The sequence below is a fragment of the Nerophis ophidion genome, linkage group LG07 (assembly GCF_033978795.1).
Source record: "Nerophis ophidion isolate RoL-2023_Sa linkage group LG07, RoL_Noph_v1.0, whole genome shotgun sequence".
Lineage (NCBI taxonomy): Eukaryota > Metazoa > Chordata > Actinopteri > Syngnathiformes > Syngnathidae > Nerophis > Nerophis ophidion.
Window position 1 is genome coordinate 58,808,643 of NC_084617.1, and position 17,500 is coordinate 58,826,142.

Below are 17,500 nucleotides of genomic sequence, written 5' to 3' on the forward strand. Positions count from 1 at the left end.
ACAACATAAACATAAAAGAAAAACTACCCAGAACCCCTTGCAGCACTAAGTCTTCCGGGAGGCTACAATATACCTTTTTTTTTAGTGATATACCCCCTGTGAATTTTTTTTTAATTCAAGTACCCCCTAATCAGAGCAAAGCATTTTTGGTTGAAAAAAAGAGATAAAGAAGTAAAATACAGCACTATGTCATCAGTTTCTGATTTATTAAATTGTATATCAGTGCAAGATATTGCTTATTTGTAGTGGTCTTTCTTGAACTATTTGTAAAAAAAGATATACAAATAACTAAAAGCTTGTTGTAAAATAAACAAGTGATTCAATTATAAATAAAGAGTTCTACACATAGAAGTAATCATTAACTTAAAGTTCCCTCTTTGGGGATTGTAATAGAGATCCATCTGGATTCCTGAACTTAATTCTAAACATTTCTTCACAAAAAAATAAATCTTTAATATCAACATTTATGGAACATGTACACAGAAAAATCTAGCTGTCAACACTGAATATTGCATTGTTGCATTTTTTCACAGTTTATGAACTTACATTCATATTTTGTTGAAGTATTATTCAATAAATATATTTATAAAAGATTTTTGAATTGTAGCTATTTTTAGAATATTATTTAAAAATCTCACGTCCCCCTGGCATACCTTCAAGTACCCCCAGGGGTACACGTACCCCCATTTTAGGACCACTGCAATAATCAATGTCATTAACAATAATTCTAATCAACATAAAAGAACACCTGAGTTGCTTCATACGGTACACAGTGTGAAGTGTGTGTGTGTGTATGTGTGCATTAGAATTAAACTGGGTGTGATGCGCACACAAATAATTACACTAATGAGGTGTTTTTCTGCCAGAGTCATCAGACAGACCTAAATTGCCTGATTCGGAGCAGCTGGCTATTAAAGTTTGAGGAAAATTGGCTCATTACATTCCTTTTCACAGACAGATGCACAAAAATGAGGGCAGCGGGGTTGTGTGCGTGGTTTGGAAACCTGCGTTTGAACTGTGCTCACATCTTAAAGTGGAGCACTCGCAGACACCCAGCTTTTGATGACTGTCCTGTGAGACCCTATTGTTGGCCCACTTTCTATTCCTGAAAGCATTTAAATAAAGCTGCGTGGAAACACACGTGCGTGACGCAAGCCTTGCTCTCCCCCCTGCAGGCCTCAAGAGCAAGGATGAGCTAACGCGCACGTTTTCACAGTTGACGGCCTTTAATGAGCCGCTGCAGCCTGTCCATCACGCAGGGACTGGACAACACCTCAGCAGACTGCAGGGTCGGCCAAAACAAAGCGTCTTTTCCCGCGTTTAATGCGGCGTCATGAGCGCGTTACGATTGTTAGCGGGTTATTTTAGGAGCGCATATGCATAATGCTCAGTGCTGGAGGGTTTGGCCTGGGTTGGAATAAAAAGAAACGTGCATGTGCCCTCAACAAAATATGGATATCGGTCTGATATCAGCAGAAAATATCAAGTCAAAGATCATAGTGCACTTAAAATTTTCAATGCAAGGAGTCCTGCAGCGCACTTATTTGTGCAAAGCTGGACAGCCAGTTAACATCTAGATGTCTTCAAACAAACCACACAGGGTTGTTTTTTCTCGTATTCTCGAAAATTTATGAACAAAGGCTCAATCAATTAAAGGCCTACTGAAATTAGATTTTCTTATTTAAACGGGGATAGCCGGTCCATTCTATGTGTCATACTTGATTATTTCGCGATATTGCCATATTTTTGCTGAAAATATTTAGTACAAAACATCCACGATTAAGTCCGCAACATTTGGTCGCTAATAAAAAAGCCTTGCCTTTACCGGAAGTAGCAGACGATGTGCGCGTGACGTCACTGGTTGTAGGGGTCCTCACATCCTCACATTGTTTATAATGTGAGCCTCCAGCAGCGAGAGCTGTTCGGACCGAGAAAGCGACAATTTTCCCATTAATTTGAGCGAGGATGAAAGATTCGTGGATGAGGAAATTTAGAGTGAAGGACTAGAAAAAAAAAGGCGATTGCAGTGAGAGCGATTCAGATGTTTTTAGACACATTTAATTCGGGGAAATCCCTTATCTGCCTATTGTGTTGCTAGTGTTTTAGTGAGTTAGATAGTACCTGATAGTTGGAGGGGGGAGGCCACAGGTGTGTTGAGGGAAGTCACAAAGCTGCAGCAGGACAGAAGCTCTGCTGATCTACGGTAAGAGGCAACTTATTACCACAATTTTCTCACCGAAAACTGCCGGTTGACATTTGGTCGGCATCCATGTTCGCTTGACCGCTCTGATCCATAGTAAAGCTTTACCTCCGGGAATTTTAAACAAGGAAACACCGTGTGTTTGTGTGGCTAAAGGCTAAAAGCTTCCTACCTCCATCTTTCTACTTTGACTTCTCCATTATTAATTGAAAAAATTGCAAAAGATTCAGCAACACAGATGTCTAAAATACTGTGTAATTGCGCAATGAAAAGAGACAACTTTCAGCCGTAAGTGGTGCTGAGCTAATATGTCCCCTCCAACCAATAACATCACAAACACGCGTCATCATTCTACAACGTTTTCAACAGGAAACTCCGCGGGAAATTTAAAATTGTAATTTAGTAAACTAAACCGGCCGTATTGGCATGTGTTGCAATGTTAATATTTCATCATTGATATATAAACTATCAGACTGCGTGGTCGGTAGTAGTGGGTTTCAGTAGGCCTTTAATCAATCAATGTTTACTTACATAGCCCTAAATCACAAGTGTTTCAAAAGGCTGCACAAACCACAACGACATCCTCCTCAAAATGGGGCATTGTCCTCAAAATTTCACAGACAATTCCCCATATTGACAATGTGTCAAGGTTTTTTTACAAAAAGTTTTAAAATTGATCAAAAATAAAAAAATAAAAAAATCACATGTACATACAAAAGTATTTAGAGCCTTTGCTCAATACTTTGTTGATGCACCTTTGGCAGCAATTACAGAATCAAATATTTTGAATACGATGCCACGAGTTTGGCACACCTTTCTTTGAGTACTTTTGCCCATTCCTCTTTGCAGCAGCTCTCAAGCCCCATCAGGTTGAATGGGAAGCGTTTTTTTTTTTTTTATCTTGGATGTTTCTGTAAATTGCTGCATTCATCTTTCCCTCTATCCTTACTCATCTCCCGGTTCCTGCCGCTGAAAATCATCCCCATGATGCTGCTACTACCATGCTTCATGGTAAGGATTGGTGATGAGCGATGCATGGTTTCCTCCAAACATGATGCCTGCCAATCACGCCAAAGAGTTCAATCTTTGTCTCGTCAGACCAGAGAATTTGGTTTCTCATGGTCTGAGAGTCTTTCAGGAACATCTGGGCAATTTATTTTTTTTTACTAAGAAATGGCTTCGGTCTGGCCACTCTACCATACAGGCCTGATTGGTGGATTGCTGTGGAGATAGCCGTCCTTCTAGAAGGTTCTCCTCTCTCCTCAGAGGATTGCTGTAGCTCTAACTATCAGGTTCATGGTCACCTTCCCGACTAGACTAAGATGAATCCAGTAATATACAGAAACATCCTGGCACTCATGCATGGGATTTTCTAGTTTTCATGAAGTTGCAAAATAAATAAAAAATAAAAAACTGCTTTTCACATTGTCATAATTGGGACTGGAACTAGATTGAATATGGAATAAATGAATTATGGGTTCTCAGGTCTAGAAAAGCGCTATATCTACTAAATCTACTATTAGTATTATATCTCCCATCCTTCATGTCAATGTTTCTTTTCTCTTTACATTGTGCATTTTTGCTCTATATTCCATAATTGTTGCTGTGTTTTTTGTTTAATTTTATTTCTAAAATGTTTGTAAAAAATGTTTTGTAATGCCAGTAATATTATAAAAAACAAATGGAACAGCCAAGAAATAAAATAATATAAATAATATGTCAATGTCAATAATATGAATACATAATCGAAATACATTCTAAATAGTGTTTAAGGTCCCTTCCTGCATAAAAACAATATATATTTGTAAATATATACAGTCGCGATCAAAAAGTTTCACATGGACAAAGATAAGACCTTTTTGAGGAAAGTTCTGTGGTCAGATGAAACAAATATTGAGCTGTTTGGCCACAATACCCAGCAATATGTTTGGAAGAGAAAAGGTGAGGCCTTTAATCTTCGGAACACCATACCTACCGTCAAGCATGGTGGTGGTAGTATTATGCTCTTGGCTTGTTTTGCTGCCAATGGAACTGGTGCTTTACAGAGCGTAAATGAAACAATGAAAAAGTAGGATTACCTCTAAATTCTTCAGGAAAACCTGAAATCATCAGCCCGTAGGTTGAGTCTTGGGCGCAGTTGGGTGTTCCAACAGGACAATGACCCCAAACACGCGTCAAAAGTGGTAAAGGAATGGCTAAATCAGGCGAGAATTAAGGTTTTAGAATTGCCTTCCCAAAGTCCTGACTTAAACGTGTGGACAATCCTGAAGAAACTAGTCAACACAATTAGCTGAACTGCACCAATTTTGTCAAGAGGAGTGGTCAAAAACTCTACCAGAAGCTTGTGGATGGCTACCAAAAGGGCCTTATTGCAGTGCATCTTGCCAGGGGACATGTAACCAAATATTAACGTTGCTGTATGTATACTTTTGACCAAACAGATTTGGTCACATTTTCAGTAGACCCATAATAAATTCATAAAAGAACCAAACATCATGAATGTTTATTGTGACCAACAAGCATGTGCGCCAATCACTCTATCACAAAAAAATATGAGTTGTAGACTTTGGACCACAACTGTATGTGTATATATATATATATACATATATATATATATATATATATGTGTGTGTGTGTGTGTGTGTGTGTGTGTGTGTAAAGCACATTATACGTCACATTAACCCATTCACACACTGACGGTGGAAGTTGCCATGCAAGGCCAATCAGGAGCAAGGTGGGTGTAGTGTTTTTTTAGATTGATTGATTAATTGAAACTTGTATTAGTAGATTGCACAGTACAGTACATATTCCATACAATTGACCACTAAATGGTAACACCCAAATTAGTTTTTTAACTTGTTAATCAATTCATGGTGTCTTGCCTAAAGACAACCTTGACTCGGACGGCGGAAGCTGAATTCGAACTAGGAACCCTCAAGTTGCTGGCAAAGCCACTCCACCATCCGAACCATTTGCACCTCGGTCAATATACGTCTACATCTACATGCTGTAGAGCAGGCATATCTAAAATTGTAATACTGACAGAGCTCAAGAGATTCTGTTAGTGAGGATGTGACAGTAATCTTCATGGAAATGTTTTCAAGAATGATACACACTCTCTGCTGTGATTTCCTCCTTTATCCCCAGACAGAAATGGACACCCCTCTCTCCACACCGTGCAACATCCAAATATGCGAGGTGACGTGCGATTCGTTCCGCATCATGTGGGACATGACCTCGGAGGACACGAGCAGAGCCACACACTTTTTCATTGACCTGAGTCGCAAGGAGTGCGGGGACCCTAACCGCTTTAAACACCGGGTGAGACACGACAAATGGAAACCATTCCATTTGCAGATTGCCCTCACAGACTTATGTAAGGATTTAAGGAACTTTATTGTCATACCCGCACAAGTCAGATGGCATGAAATGTTGAACCCGAGGTTCCAGATTTAACCAAACCAGTGCCACAATAACCTAAATAGAGTAGGTTATAAATAGCAATGATTCATTAGAATACAGTACAGGCCAAAAGTTTGGACACACCTTCTCATTCAATGTGTGTTCTTTATTTTCATGACTATTTAAATTGTAGATTGTCACTGAAGGCATCAAAACTAAGAATGAATACATGTGCAGTTATGTACTTAACAAGAAAAGGTAACAATAACCGAGAAACACGTTTTATATTCTAGTTTCTTCAAAATAGCCACCCATTGTCCTGATTACTCCTTTGCACACTCTTGGCATTCTCTCGATGAGCTTCAAGAGGGTAGACACCTGAAATGGTTTTCACTTCACAGGTGTGCCTTATCGGGGTTGATTAGTGGAATGCTTTGCTTAATCATTGGGGTTGGGACCATCAGTTGTGTTGTGAATGACAGGGTCTCTCCAAACGTTAGGCCTGTACTGTAGATTATATAGACAATAGACATACTTGCAAACCCTCCCGATTTTTCGGGGAAAGTCAAGAATTTCAGTGCCCCTCCCGAAAACCTCTCGAGGCAACCATTCTCCCGAATTTCTCACGATTTCCACCCGGACAACAATATTGGGGGAGTGCCTTCCAGGCACTGCCTTCAGCGTCCTCTACAACCTGTCGTCACGTCTGCTTTTCCTCCCCACCAACAGCGTGTCGGTACAGCCACGTTATATATGCGACTGGTCAACAACTTGGTCTACAGCCATACATCTCAAAGTGAGGGTGGCCGGATAAACAACTTTAACACTGTTATAAATATGCGCCACACTGAAACCCATACCAAACAAAAATGATAAACATTTTTCGGGAGAACATCCGCACCGTAACACAACATAAACACAACAGAACAAATACCCAGAAACCTTTGCAGCACTAACTCTTCCGGGATGCTACAATATACACCCCCGCTTCCACCAACCCCCCCTCCCAATCTCCCAAATTCGGAGGTCTCAAGGTTGAATGGTATGACAACAGAATAAATAGAGATATAGAATAATAAAATGAACTTGTAGATCACAAGTTTTTTTTTAAACCGAAAATCGCAGGCTACCAGTTGAACAGCCCAAAGGATGTAACAAAAAAGAGAGGAATCTTGAGAAACACCACTCCACTAGTATAACTAAATAATTTGAACAAATGACCACTGACATCTAAAGTAAACAAGCTACAGCAACGCCTTGGTTACATAAATCCATCCATCCATCCATCCATTTTCTACCGCTTATTCCCTTTCGGGGTCGCTGGCGCCTATTTCAGCTACATAAATCACTTTGGGAAAAAAATGTGGAACTGCAAAAAAAAGAGGACCTAAAATCGTGCCTTGAGGAACGCCTCAGTTACGTCAATCACAAGTTTGAACCTCAGCGTTCTATATCTGCTAGCAAGATTAAAATGTCAATGCAAGGATCTGCCGATGAGTTTACAGTGGTCCAAGTTCCTCGATACATCAGGACCACTCTCAAGTTTTTAGGAATTTGCTGCAAAAAAGTTTGTCTTCCAAATTTTAATCCGAACTCGGGGGCCTTTGTGGTGTCATTCCGGACCGGATTGGGCCACCGGACCACCAGTTGAAAAGCATCGCCCTAGTGCAAATACAATATAAAAACCACAACAGCAAACCAAACCAAACAAAAGCCCAATTTAGACCAGTTGGGTGGGATACGCAATAAATAGGATAAAAAATAAAACAGTAAATGTGTGTTTCTGTGAGGTCTGCTGAGGTTACTTATGGACATTCCACACTAATCTGAGCACAGAACACAGCGGTTGCGCCCTCTCAGTCACTTCCATTTGAAGAAAAAGGAAAAACAAGTGCAGTCCACAGCTGCAGGCCTGTGAGTCACTCACCTGGACCTTTTTTTTTTTGAAGCACTCCCAAATAGACATTCAACACAGACCATTGTTGTGTTCATCACTTCAATGCGCACTCTTAACTCATTTGACGCCAACACAATGGAGACTTTCGACAGTCGATTACTCCCAAATTGTATTGATTTTAGCTGCAAGCCGCTTTCTATCTGCAGTCTGACTTGCACCGCCTGAATGATCACGGAGTGAAGGCAGCTTCAATTCTGCACCGAGTGGCTGTGAGTCAGACATTATCCATCCATTTATTTTGCACCATTTATCATGTACAGGGTCATGAGTCACAGCCTTGCCCAGCTGACTTTGGGCGAGAGAAGGGGTACACTTTAGACTAGTGTTGTCCCGATTTCAATATTTTAGTACCAGTACCAAAAATGTTTCAATACCACAAAAAAATTGCATTTTTGGCTTTATTTTAACAAAAATCTTACAGTACATTAAACATATATTTCTTATTGCAAGTTTGTCCTTAAATAAAATAGTGAACATACAAGACAACTTGTCTTTTATTAGTAAGAAACCAAAAAAGGCTCCTAATTTAGCTGCTGACATATGCAATAACATGTTGCGTCATTTTCCATTCTATTATTTTGTCAAAATTATTAAGGACAAATGGTAGAAAATAAATTATTATGCTACTTGTTCATTTACTGTTAATATCTGCTTACGTTCTCTTTTAACATGTTCTATCCACACTTCTGTTAAAATGTAATAATCACTTGTTCTTCTTTTGTTTGGATGCCTTACATTAGTTTTGGATGATACCACAAATTTGGGTATCAATCCGATACCAGGTTGTCACCGGATCACACATTGGTCATATTCAAAGTCCTCATGTGTCCAGGGACAAATATCCTGGGTTTATAAGCATAATATACTTTTTTAAAAACAAAAGAAGATTTTGTAATGTCAAAAAATATCGACGTAATCATAGTAGCATCGACTAAAACGGTAAAAAAATGGTAAATGGTTGTACTTGTATAGCGCTTTTTTACCCCTTTTTAAGGAGCCCAACGCACTTTGACAGTATTACCACATTCACCTATTCACACACTGATGCCGTGACCTGCCATGCAAGGCACTCACCAGGAACCATCAGGAGCAAGGGTGAAGTGTCTTGCCCCAGGACACAACAGACGTGACTAGGATGGTAGAAGGTGGGGATTAAACCAGTAACCCTCAGATTGCTGGCACAGCCACTCTCCCAACTTCGCCACGCCGTCCCAAAGATACGTTCCTGTACTTGGTATCATTACATTGAATTACAGGTGTAGATCCACCATTGCTGTTTGTTTATATTTTTACACCGGTGAGCTACGGTGTGTATTGAAGCATGTTTAGCTATTCTTCGTCCTGCAGGGATGATACCTGTAAGAATCTTACTTTATTTGTCGCCACGAAGGCAAGGATTAGTGATTTACAAGTAGCTAAAACACTGCCGACTGGGGACCGGTACTTTTCAGAGGTGGTATAGTCCCGAATATGATTAAAATTTGTTGCTGATTAACGAACTAACAGACGGACACCGGCGATCACATGGCTACCCGATAGAGATCATTACGTTTCACCCTAGGGTTGTACAGTATACCGGTATTAGTATAGTACCACGATACTAATGAATCATATTCGGTACTATACCGCCTCTGAAAAGTACCACCCCCTCAAACCCCCCGTCGGTGTCACGTCGTGGCATTGCTGGTTTGCGAGCAGAGGAGCATGTTCGGCAACGCACAATCACAGAGTACTTACAAGCATACACAGTTTGTAGACAGAAAAGGGAGAACGGATGCATTTTGGCTTGAAAACTGACAATAAAGCTGAAATTACAACACCGCAGTCGGCAGTGTTTTAGCTACTTCTACATCACTAATCCTCGTCTCTATGGCGACAAATAAAGATTCTTACAAGTATCATCCCTGCAGGACGAGGAATAGTTAAACATGTTTCACTACACACCGTAGCTCACCGGCGTCAAAATGTAAACAAACGCCATTGGTGGATCTACACCTAACATCCACTGTAATGATACCAAGTACAGGATTACGTCGATATTTTTTCACATCAGAACATCTTCTTTTGTTTTTCAAAAATTCATATTATGTTTATAAACTCAGGAAATATGTCCCTGGACACATGAGGACTTTGAATATGACCAATGTCTGATCCTGTAACTACTTGGTATCGGATTGATACCCAAATTTGTGATATCATCCATAACTAATGCAAAGTATCCAACAACAGAAGAATAAGTGATTACTATAATTTAACAGAAGTGTAGATAGAACATTTTAAAAGAGAAAGTAAGCAGATATTAACAGTAAATGATCAAGTAGATTAATCATTCATTCATAGGGACGGCGTGGCGGAGTGGGGGAGAGTGGCCGTGCGCAACCCGAGCGTCCCTGGTTCAATTCCCACCTAGTACCAACCTCGTCACGTCCGTTGTGTCCTGAGCAAGACACTTCACCCTTGCTCCTGATGGGTGCTGGTTGGCGCCTTGCATGGCAGCTCCCTCCATCAGTGTGTGAATGGGTAAATGTGGAAGTAATGTCAAAGCGCTTTGAGTACCTTGAAGGTAGAAAAGCGCTATACAAGTACTACCCATACATTTTCTACAATTTGTCCTTAATAATGTTGACAAAATAATAGAATGTAAAATGACACAATATGTTACTGCATATGTCAGCTAGGGGTAGATCCTGCTGAAATCCTATGTATTGAAAGAATAAAGAATCCTTTTAAATCGGGAAAAAAAAATCGTTTTTGAATCAAGAATCGTGTCGAATTGAAGAAAAAAATCGATTTTGAATCGAATCGTGAGACACCCAAAGATTCGCAGCCCTAATGTGAGCAGACTAACTAGGAGCCTTTGTTTGTTTACTTACTACTAAAAGACAAGTTCTCTTGTATGTTCACTATTTTATTCAAGAACAAACTTGCATAAGAAACATATGTTTAATGTGCCCTAAGATTTTTTGTTAAAATAAAGCCAATAATGCAATTTTTTGTGGTCCCCTTTATTTAGAAAAGTATATAAAAGTACCGAAAAGTATCGGTACAAGTACCAAAATATTGGTATCGGGACAACACTATTTCACACAAATAGAAAGAAAAGAGCTTTTTCTTAGCTCATCAGTAGCTGGAATACGCAACATGTCACTGTTTGTTTTCCCAGCCCAAACATCAAATGGAGCCCAAAATATTGGACTTAATCTGCAATTCATGTTCGCATGATATCCGTGATTGCTATGACACGCCACAATAATATTATAGGCTTAAATTCTTCGTCTTTCGTTGGCATCTCATCTCACACCAAAAAGCAATTTACTGCGAGAAAATATTATTCTGTCTTCATCTTCCTGGATGGAGAATAAAGGGTACACACAAAGTCACATCATCAGCGTTGCTATGGTTATGCAGGCCTGGGAATATAAGGCCTGAGCCAAAACAATGCAGCTGATTTGATTACATGTCTCCTAGTTACGGTCGCTTGGCCTTGAAGTGGATAAATATGGTGTCATAATGCAAAACCTATGGAGAGAAAAGGTTGATTCAACAGGTACTTTTTTAATTCCCTTTGAAATGTAAATGAGCAGCAAGATGGAGATGTGGTTAGCATGCCTGCCTCACAGTCAGGAGGTACCTCCAGCAGGGGTGTCAAACTGGTTTTCATTGAGGACCACATCCCAGTTATGGCTGCCCTTGGAGTGACTATACTGTATATAAATATAAATGTATAATCACATTAGGGTTGTACGGAACACCAGTATTAGTATAGCACTGCGATACTAATGAATCATATTCAGTACTATACCGGAAATGTTTTTTTTTTTTAATTTATATTTTTGGGGAAGTCGTTTGCAGTGCCACCGTCAGACACGGCACAGGATTCAAGCGTGCAGGGTAAACAAGCTTTTTAATAATAATAATAGTAACTTAGATTTATATCGCGCTTTTCTAAACACTCAAAGCGCTCTCAGAGAAGTGGGACCCAACATTCGTTCACACCTGGTGGTGGTAAGCTACATCAGTAGCCACAGCTGCCCTGGGGTAGACTGACGTATGTTTTTCATGCAAAGATTTCTCCAGACTTTTCAGTCTCACCAATCCTCTCTCCCCCTCTGCTCCAAGCCGCTTACTGTTGAAGACAACAGATGATTAGATTAACACATACCACATATGAAATCTAATCACCGGCCAGCTGTGTCTCGCCGTCAGCACAAGCCCCTTCCCTGCCCGATGGTGCTCGTCCTCTGCACCATGGACAGCGGCGGTGACTTTTCCTCCTGCAAGTAGTGCTGACTACACCTCCCCCCACAATTATGTTTATGAACTCAGGAAATATGTTCCTGGACACATGAGGACTTTGAATATGACCAATGTATGATCCTGTAACGACTTGGTATCGGATTGGTACCCAAATTTTTGGTATCATTCAAAACTAATGTAAAGTATCCAAACAACATAAGGAAAAATTATTACATTTTAATAGAAGTGTAGATAGAACATATTAAAAGAAAAAAATAGGCAGATATTAACAGTAAATGAACAAGTAAATTAATAGTTAATTTTCTACAACAAATAAAAATAATAGAATGGAAAATGACACAATATGTCATCAGACTAACTAGGAGCCTTTGTTTGTTTACTTACTAATAAAAGACAAGCTGTCTTGTATGTTCACTATTTTATGTAAGGACAGACTTGCAATAAGAAACATATGTTTAATGTACCCTAAGATTTTTTTTTATCAAATAAAGGTAATAATGCCATTTTTTATGGTCCCCTTTATTTAGAAAAGTACACAAAAGTATCAAAATAATTTGGTATCGGGACAACACTAAATCACATCATAGTTAGTTTATTTTTTACTGATGGATAATTTGCTTTGAAATCATAAGTCAAGGCGACAAACAGATATTTATGTTATGAGAGTACCGATCTGATACTTACGTCAGATTTTGGGCTGATATCAGCAAAAAAAAAAACAATATAAAGAAAAATTGGATATGATCGATTTGCGCGCAAAATCTCTGATACAAGCACTCCTGCAGTGTGTTAACTTATGCAAAGCTGGACAGCCAGTTAACATATAAATGTCCTCCAATATGTACACAAGGTTGGTCTTCTATTTTAGTGAAGTCATTTAGTCATTGTAGGCTCTATCAGCAACACAACAGTTCAGCACACAAGCTAAACAAATGTATTAAGTTTCTTAATTAAACAATACTGCAGTTTAAAATACAACATTTGTTAATATAAATAAGTATCAAATAGATGCATAGTACTTACACATACAAAGTCTCCAAGGCAGAAGCGAATTACAAAATGTCCAGTAACCAAAATGTCCGCTCCGTTCAACTCGTTGCATCATATGCTTACCTTAATCAAATATTGAGGCCACGAGGTGTCACCAAAAAAACAAATGACCACCCCACTTCAACTTCATAGACAGCATAAGACCATTTTAAAAAGTTAATAATAAATAGGTTAGGGTTTTTCATACCTGACAAATTTCACTTGAGTCAACCTTTTCTAACATTCCACATTATAAAATGATAAAAGTACGTACTACGATTCCTGCTGATATCGTATTGTATTAATATCAGTATTGGCCAATAGTCAAGGCTCCGATATTGGTATTGTATCGCAAGTGAAAAAGTTGAATTGGGACAACCCTAATTAGGTAATGTTTTAGAAAACAAGAAAATGTTAAAACTATTTTGAATACTACATCATTATCAAAGGGGAACTGCACTTATTTTACTTATTTTGTCTATCATTTGCAATTCCCATGTAAGACAAGAACACATAGGATTTTTTTTTAATACATTGTAAATTGCAAATAAACTTTAGCAAAGGTCAGCTAACAATATAGCCCAGGAGTCTCCAAACTACGGCCCGTCAGCGTCCAAAATCTGGCCCGCAGGAAGTCTCAAGTTTTTTTTTTTGTCCAACCTCTACAATTTTAGCTACAGTACCTCTCTTTGTTTATAATTTTCTGCTGGATGTACTCTCTATTTTTAAAAGCCCTTTTTTTTTCTGCAGCTGTTACATATACTGGAATACTGTACATCAGGAGTGTCCAACTTGTTTTAGCCGCATGGAAGAAATCTGTGTGCACACGCGGGCCAGACTATTAAAATCATTGCATTAAAACAAAAAAAAATGAAGACAACTTCAGATTGTTTTCTTTTTCTTACCTTGGCCAAAAATAGAACCAACACATTCTGAAAATATGACAATAAAAGTATAAAAAAAAAATACCCGGCAACGATAAAGTTTAGATCAGGGGTCCCCAAACTACGGCCAGCGGGCCGAATACAGCCCGCCAGCATCCAAAATCCGGCCCGCGGGAAGTCTCAAGTTTATTTTTTTTTTATTTGTCCTTTCTAATCTATTTTCTACCGCTTGTTACTCTCAGGGTCTCCTAGCCGCTCAGGCAAATCATATTGTCTAAAAATGCATTTTCCCATCTCATCGCGCTCGCGCCACAGTGTTGGGTTAGCGTGTGTGTACTCATTTAGTCAATTAGTGTGTGATGAATATGTATATATATATATATATATATATATATATATATATATATATATATATATATATATACATATATATATATGAACATATACACTTATCTACACATACCAGGTACAATTGTTTAAATGCACAATTGCGCAAACACTCTACATTCTAATCATTACGGAACAAAATGTAAAAAAAAAGTGGGATACAAGAGCAGAAAGGTGACATGTAATGAGACAAAGTTGCAATGTTGACTGTTGGCTGTGAATCTTTGGGCACCACACCATTTGATTTGATTCGATTCTTGGGGGTAACTGAAGTGAAATTAACTCATACTATGATTTTCATATGGGGAATGTACATATTCAAGTGGGAGAAAGCAAACCACCAGTTTAAATAGTAGGTATTTCAGTTTGAGCACATAATTACATTGGGCCCTTTTGTACTAACATTAGTGTGTGGATTGTATTAGTTCTCGTGAAAGAAAAGGCAATCCAATTGGACCTAGGTATGCAAAGGTGATAGCCCTATATGTGAGAAGAGACTACATGTTTAGCTTAATGACAGCATCTAAGATACGACCCACATCTGTTGTCTTTCCAGACACTTACACAAGAACATCTCCTTTTATGGTCAGGGTGTGCTGTCCTGACTTAGTACACACCCAGGGACAGGAAGGAGGAATATAAAACTGATGGTTTGGCTCCTCCAAGTTAGGAAACACAAAACAATCTAAAAGTAGTCAAACAAAAATAAATATATCAATATGAGACAGGCAGAAATAACATTAAAAAAGTGCAGTTACCTTTTAAGTTTAAAATCTACACCAAGTGTCCATAACTTTTCGACCCGGCGGCCGCATTAGGTCAAAAAAATATGGCTGGGGGCCGGGCTATACATTAACACTGCGGCACGATCGTGATGATGTCACGTTATCGATGGGAAAATGCATTTTTAGACAATATGATTTGCCTGAGTGGCTAGGAGACCCTGAGAGTAACAAGCGGTAGAAAATGGATTGACGGATGGGCTAGAAAGGATAAATACATAAAAAAAAAAAAAACATTCATAATATATTTTTTTTACTACCCTCGGGCTGGATTTTGGACGCTGGCTGGCTGTATCTGGCCCACGGGCCGCAGTTTGGGGACCACTGGACTATATATTATATATATATATATATTTTTTTTTTTTTACTCAGGACTATATGCGGACTGGATTTTGGATGCTGGCGGACTGTATCTGGCCCGCTTGCCGTAGTTTGGGGAACACTTGAATGGATTAAAAAAATTATAATACAAAAAAAAAAAACAAGCGGTAGAAAATGGATTGATGGATGGGCTAGAAAGGATATATAAAAAAAAAAAAGATATATATATATACATATATATATACGCGTATAAATCGATATATATATATATATATGCCGTATTATATATTTATATAATTTTTTTTCATTACATAAAAAAAAAAAAAAAATATATATATATATATATATATATATATATATATATATACATATTTATTTTTTTTTACTCTAGACTAAACGCGGTCCAGATTTTAGACGCTGGCGGGTTGTAGTTTGGAGACCCCTGATCTACACCATTGCATGAAAAAGAAAATCGAGCAATAAAGATGAAATGCATTATTTCCAGTCTTTCACGGTCCACATAACATAATGTGGTGGGCCAGATCTGGCCTCTTGGCCTTGAGTTTTGACACCTGTTGATGCTTTGTCTTTAATGCTGACCCATTTCTCGCCCTAAATGTCAGCCGGATAAGCACCTGTGACCCTGACCATGTTAAGTGGTTAAAACATTTTTTTATGAATACATGAAATAACATCTAGTTATCCTGCTCAGTGGCCTTTTGGTTAGAGATCAGTACTCAGCATCAAGGGTTAGAATTGGGGGTTAAATCACCAAAATGATTCCCGAGCGCAGCCACCGCTGCTGCTCACTGCTCCCCTCACCTCCCAGGGGATGGAACAAGGGTATGGGTCAAATGCAGAGGTTGATTTCGCCACACCTAGTGGGGTACTTTAATGTTTTTCTTTCATCCTCCAGGATGTTCCGACCAAACTGGTGGCGAAGGCCGTGCCCCTCCCCATGGCGGTGAGGGGACACTGGTTCCTGAGCCCCCGCACAGAGTACTGTGTCGCCGTGCAGACGGCGGTTCGACAGTCTGACGGCGACTACCTTGTGTCGGAGTGGAGCCAAGTGGTGGAGTTCTGCACAGGAGGTGAGACGTCTGACGGATAAAGTGATGCAAATGTATGCTCCGAGCAGCTCGAGTTATTAAAAAAAAACAAAAACCCACAATTCTCTTTCAGCATCGGGTCATTAGCATTTGAAAGCCGGGGAATGATTATGGATTTCCTTTTAACTCTGCAGATTACGCCGTAGAACACCTCCAGCAGCTTCTCGACAAGGCCAAAGGCTCCACGGGAAGGCTATTGAAATTCTCCGTGTTTTATCGCAACCAGCATCCAGAATACTTTGACTGCGTCAGGTAAGTGGTGCAGCTCTTTGTTGAATACAATACAAGAATGGTAATAATTGGCTTTCTCTGTCACTGCACTGATTAGAAAGGAGTGTGGGGGTCAAATGCGACCGGCCCTCAAAGACACCAGCGGGAGTCATGGTTCTCCGATCAATGGCAAGCTGCAAGGAGTCTTCTTTAGCTGCAATACTGAGTTTGACACCGGCCTCCCCCCCAAGGACTCTCCGTACGGACCCCTGCGCTTCCAGATCCCGGCCGGACACCTGCTCAACCCCAACATCTCCCTGTATTTTGCAGACTTCTACTGCATGTATACAGCCTACCACTACGTGGTTGTGGTGCTGGCCCCAGTGGGCTCAGAGGGAGACCGCTTCTGCAGTAGCCGTCTCCCCTTGCTGGACTTGGCCAGCAACCCCTTCTTGACGTACAGCGCTCCCCAGAGGCCGGGCGAGGAGCCGCTCTACTGCCACGCCAGTGACGTCATCCTGGAGGTGCTTTTTACCGAGCCGGTCAGTTTGGAGGAGGGTACGGTGGAGCAAATCAGCGGACACCATCAGCTCATGAGTTTGACCACGGCCAACGCCAAGAAAGACCCGAGCTGTAAAGTGTGCAACATCAGCGTGGGTCGTTAGGCGAGATCCGGTGCTAAAAGACATCATTATGTGTAGGCCAAAACCCAGAGGAGAAACACCCACCACCTCAAAGGCGAGTGTGCATGATGCTTTCCTTTCCCCTCCCTCCCAGGCTAGGATAGAATCCAATACAATTATATCTCAAATACACTATATTGCCAAAAGTATTTAGCCACCTGCCTTGACTCACATATGAACTTGAAGTGCCATCACATTCCTAACCCATAAGGTTCAATGTGATGTCGGTCCACCTTTTGCAGCTGCTAATGCTTCAACTCTTTGGGGAGGGTGAGGTCA

General features: G+C 39.8%; 2 protein-coding genes across 3 annotated transcripts in view; one reads left to right on the top strand and one right to left on the bottom strand.

Moving 5' to 3' along the window:
• Positions 1–17,500, top strand: part of LOC133556611 (phytanoyl-CoA hydroxylase-interacting protein) — a 24,781-nt gene that overhangs the window by 4,977 nt on the left and 2,304 nt on the right. The window contains exons 2-5 of one of the 2 annotated variants that reach the window (XM_061906719.1): positions 5,348–5,521; positions 16,136–16,310; positions 16,463–16,580; positions 16,657–17,500. The exon at positions 16,657–17,500 is cut by the window's right edge and continues 2,304 nt beyond it. In XM_061906719.1, coding sequence (XP_061762703.1) covers positions 5,354–5,521; positions 16,136–16,310; positions 16,463–16,580; positions 16,657–17,203 — 1,008 coding nt within the window. In that variant the 5' untranslated portion in view covers positions 5,348–5,353 and the 3' untranslated portion in view covers positions 17,204–17,500. The remainder of the gene's footprint in view (positions 1–5,347; positions 5,522–16,135; positions 16,311–16,462; positions 16,581–16,656) is intronic. The other variant, XM_061906718.1, reaches the window with a different exon arrangement.
• Positions 11,307–17,500, bottom strand: part of ppp1r3c2b (protein phosphatase 1 regulatory subunit 3C2, duplicate b) — a 15,919-nt gene continuing 9,725 nt past the window's right edge. The window contains exon 3 of the transcript XR_009807554.1: positions 11,307–11,685. The gene's annotated coding sequence lies outside the window, so the exon portion shown is untranslated. The remainder of the gene's footprint in view (positions 11,686–17,500) is intronic.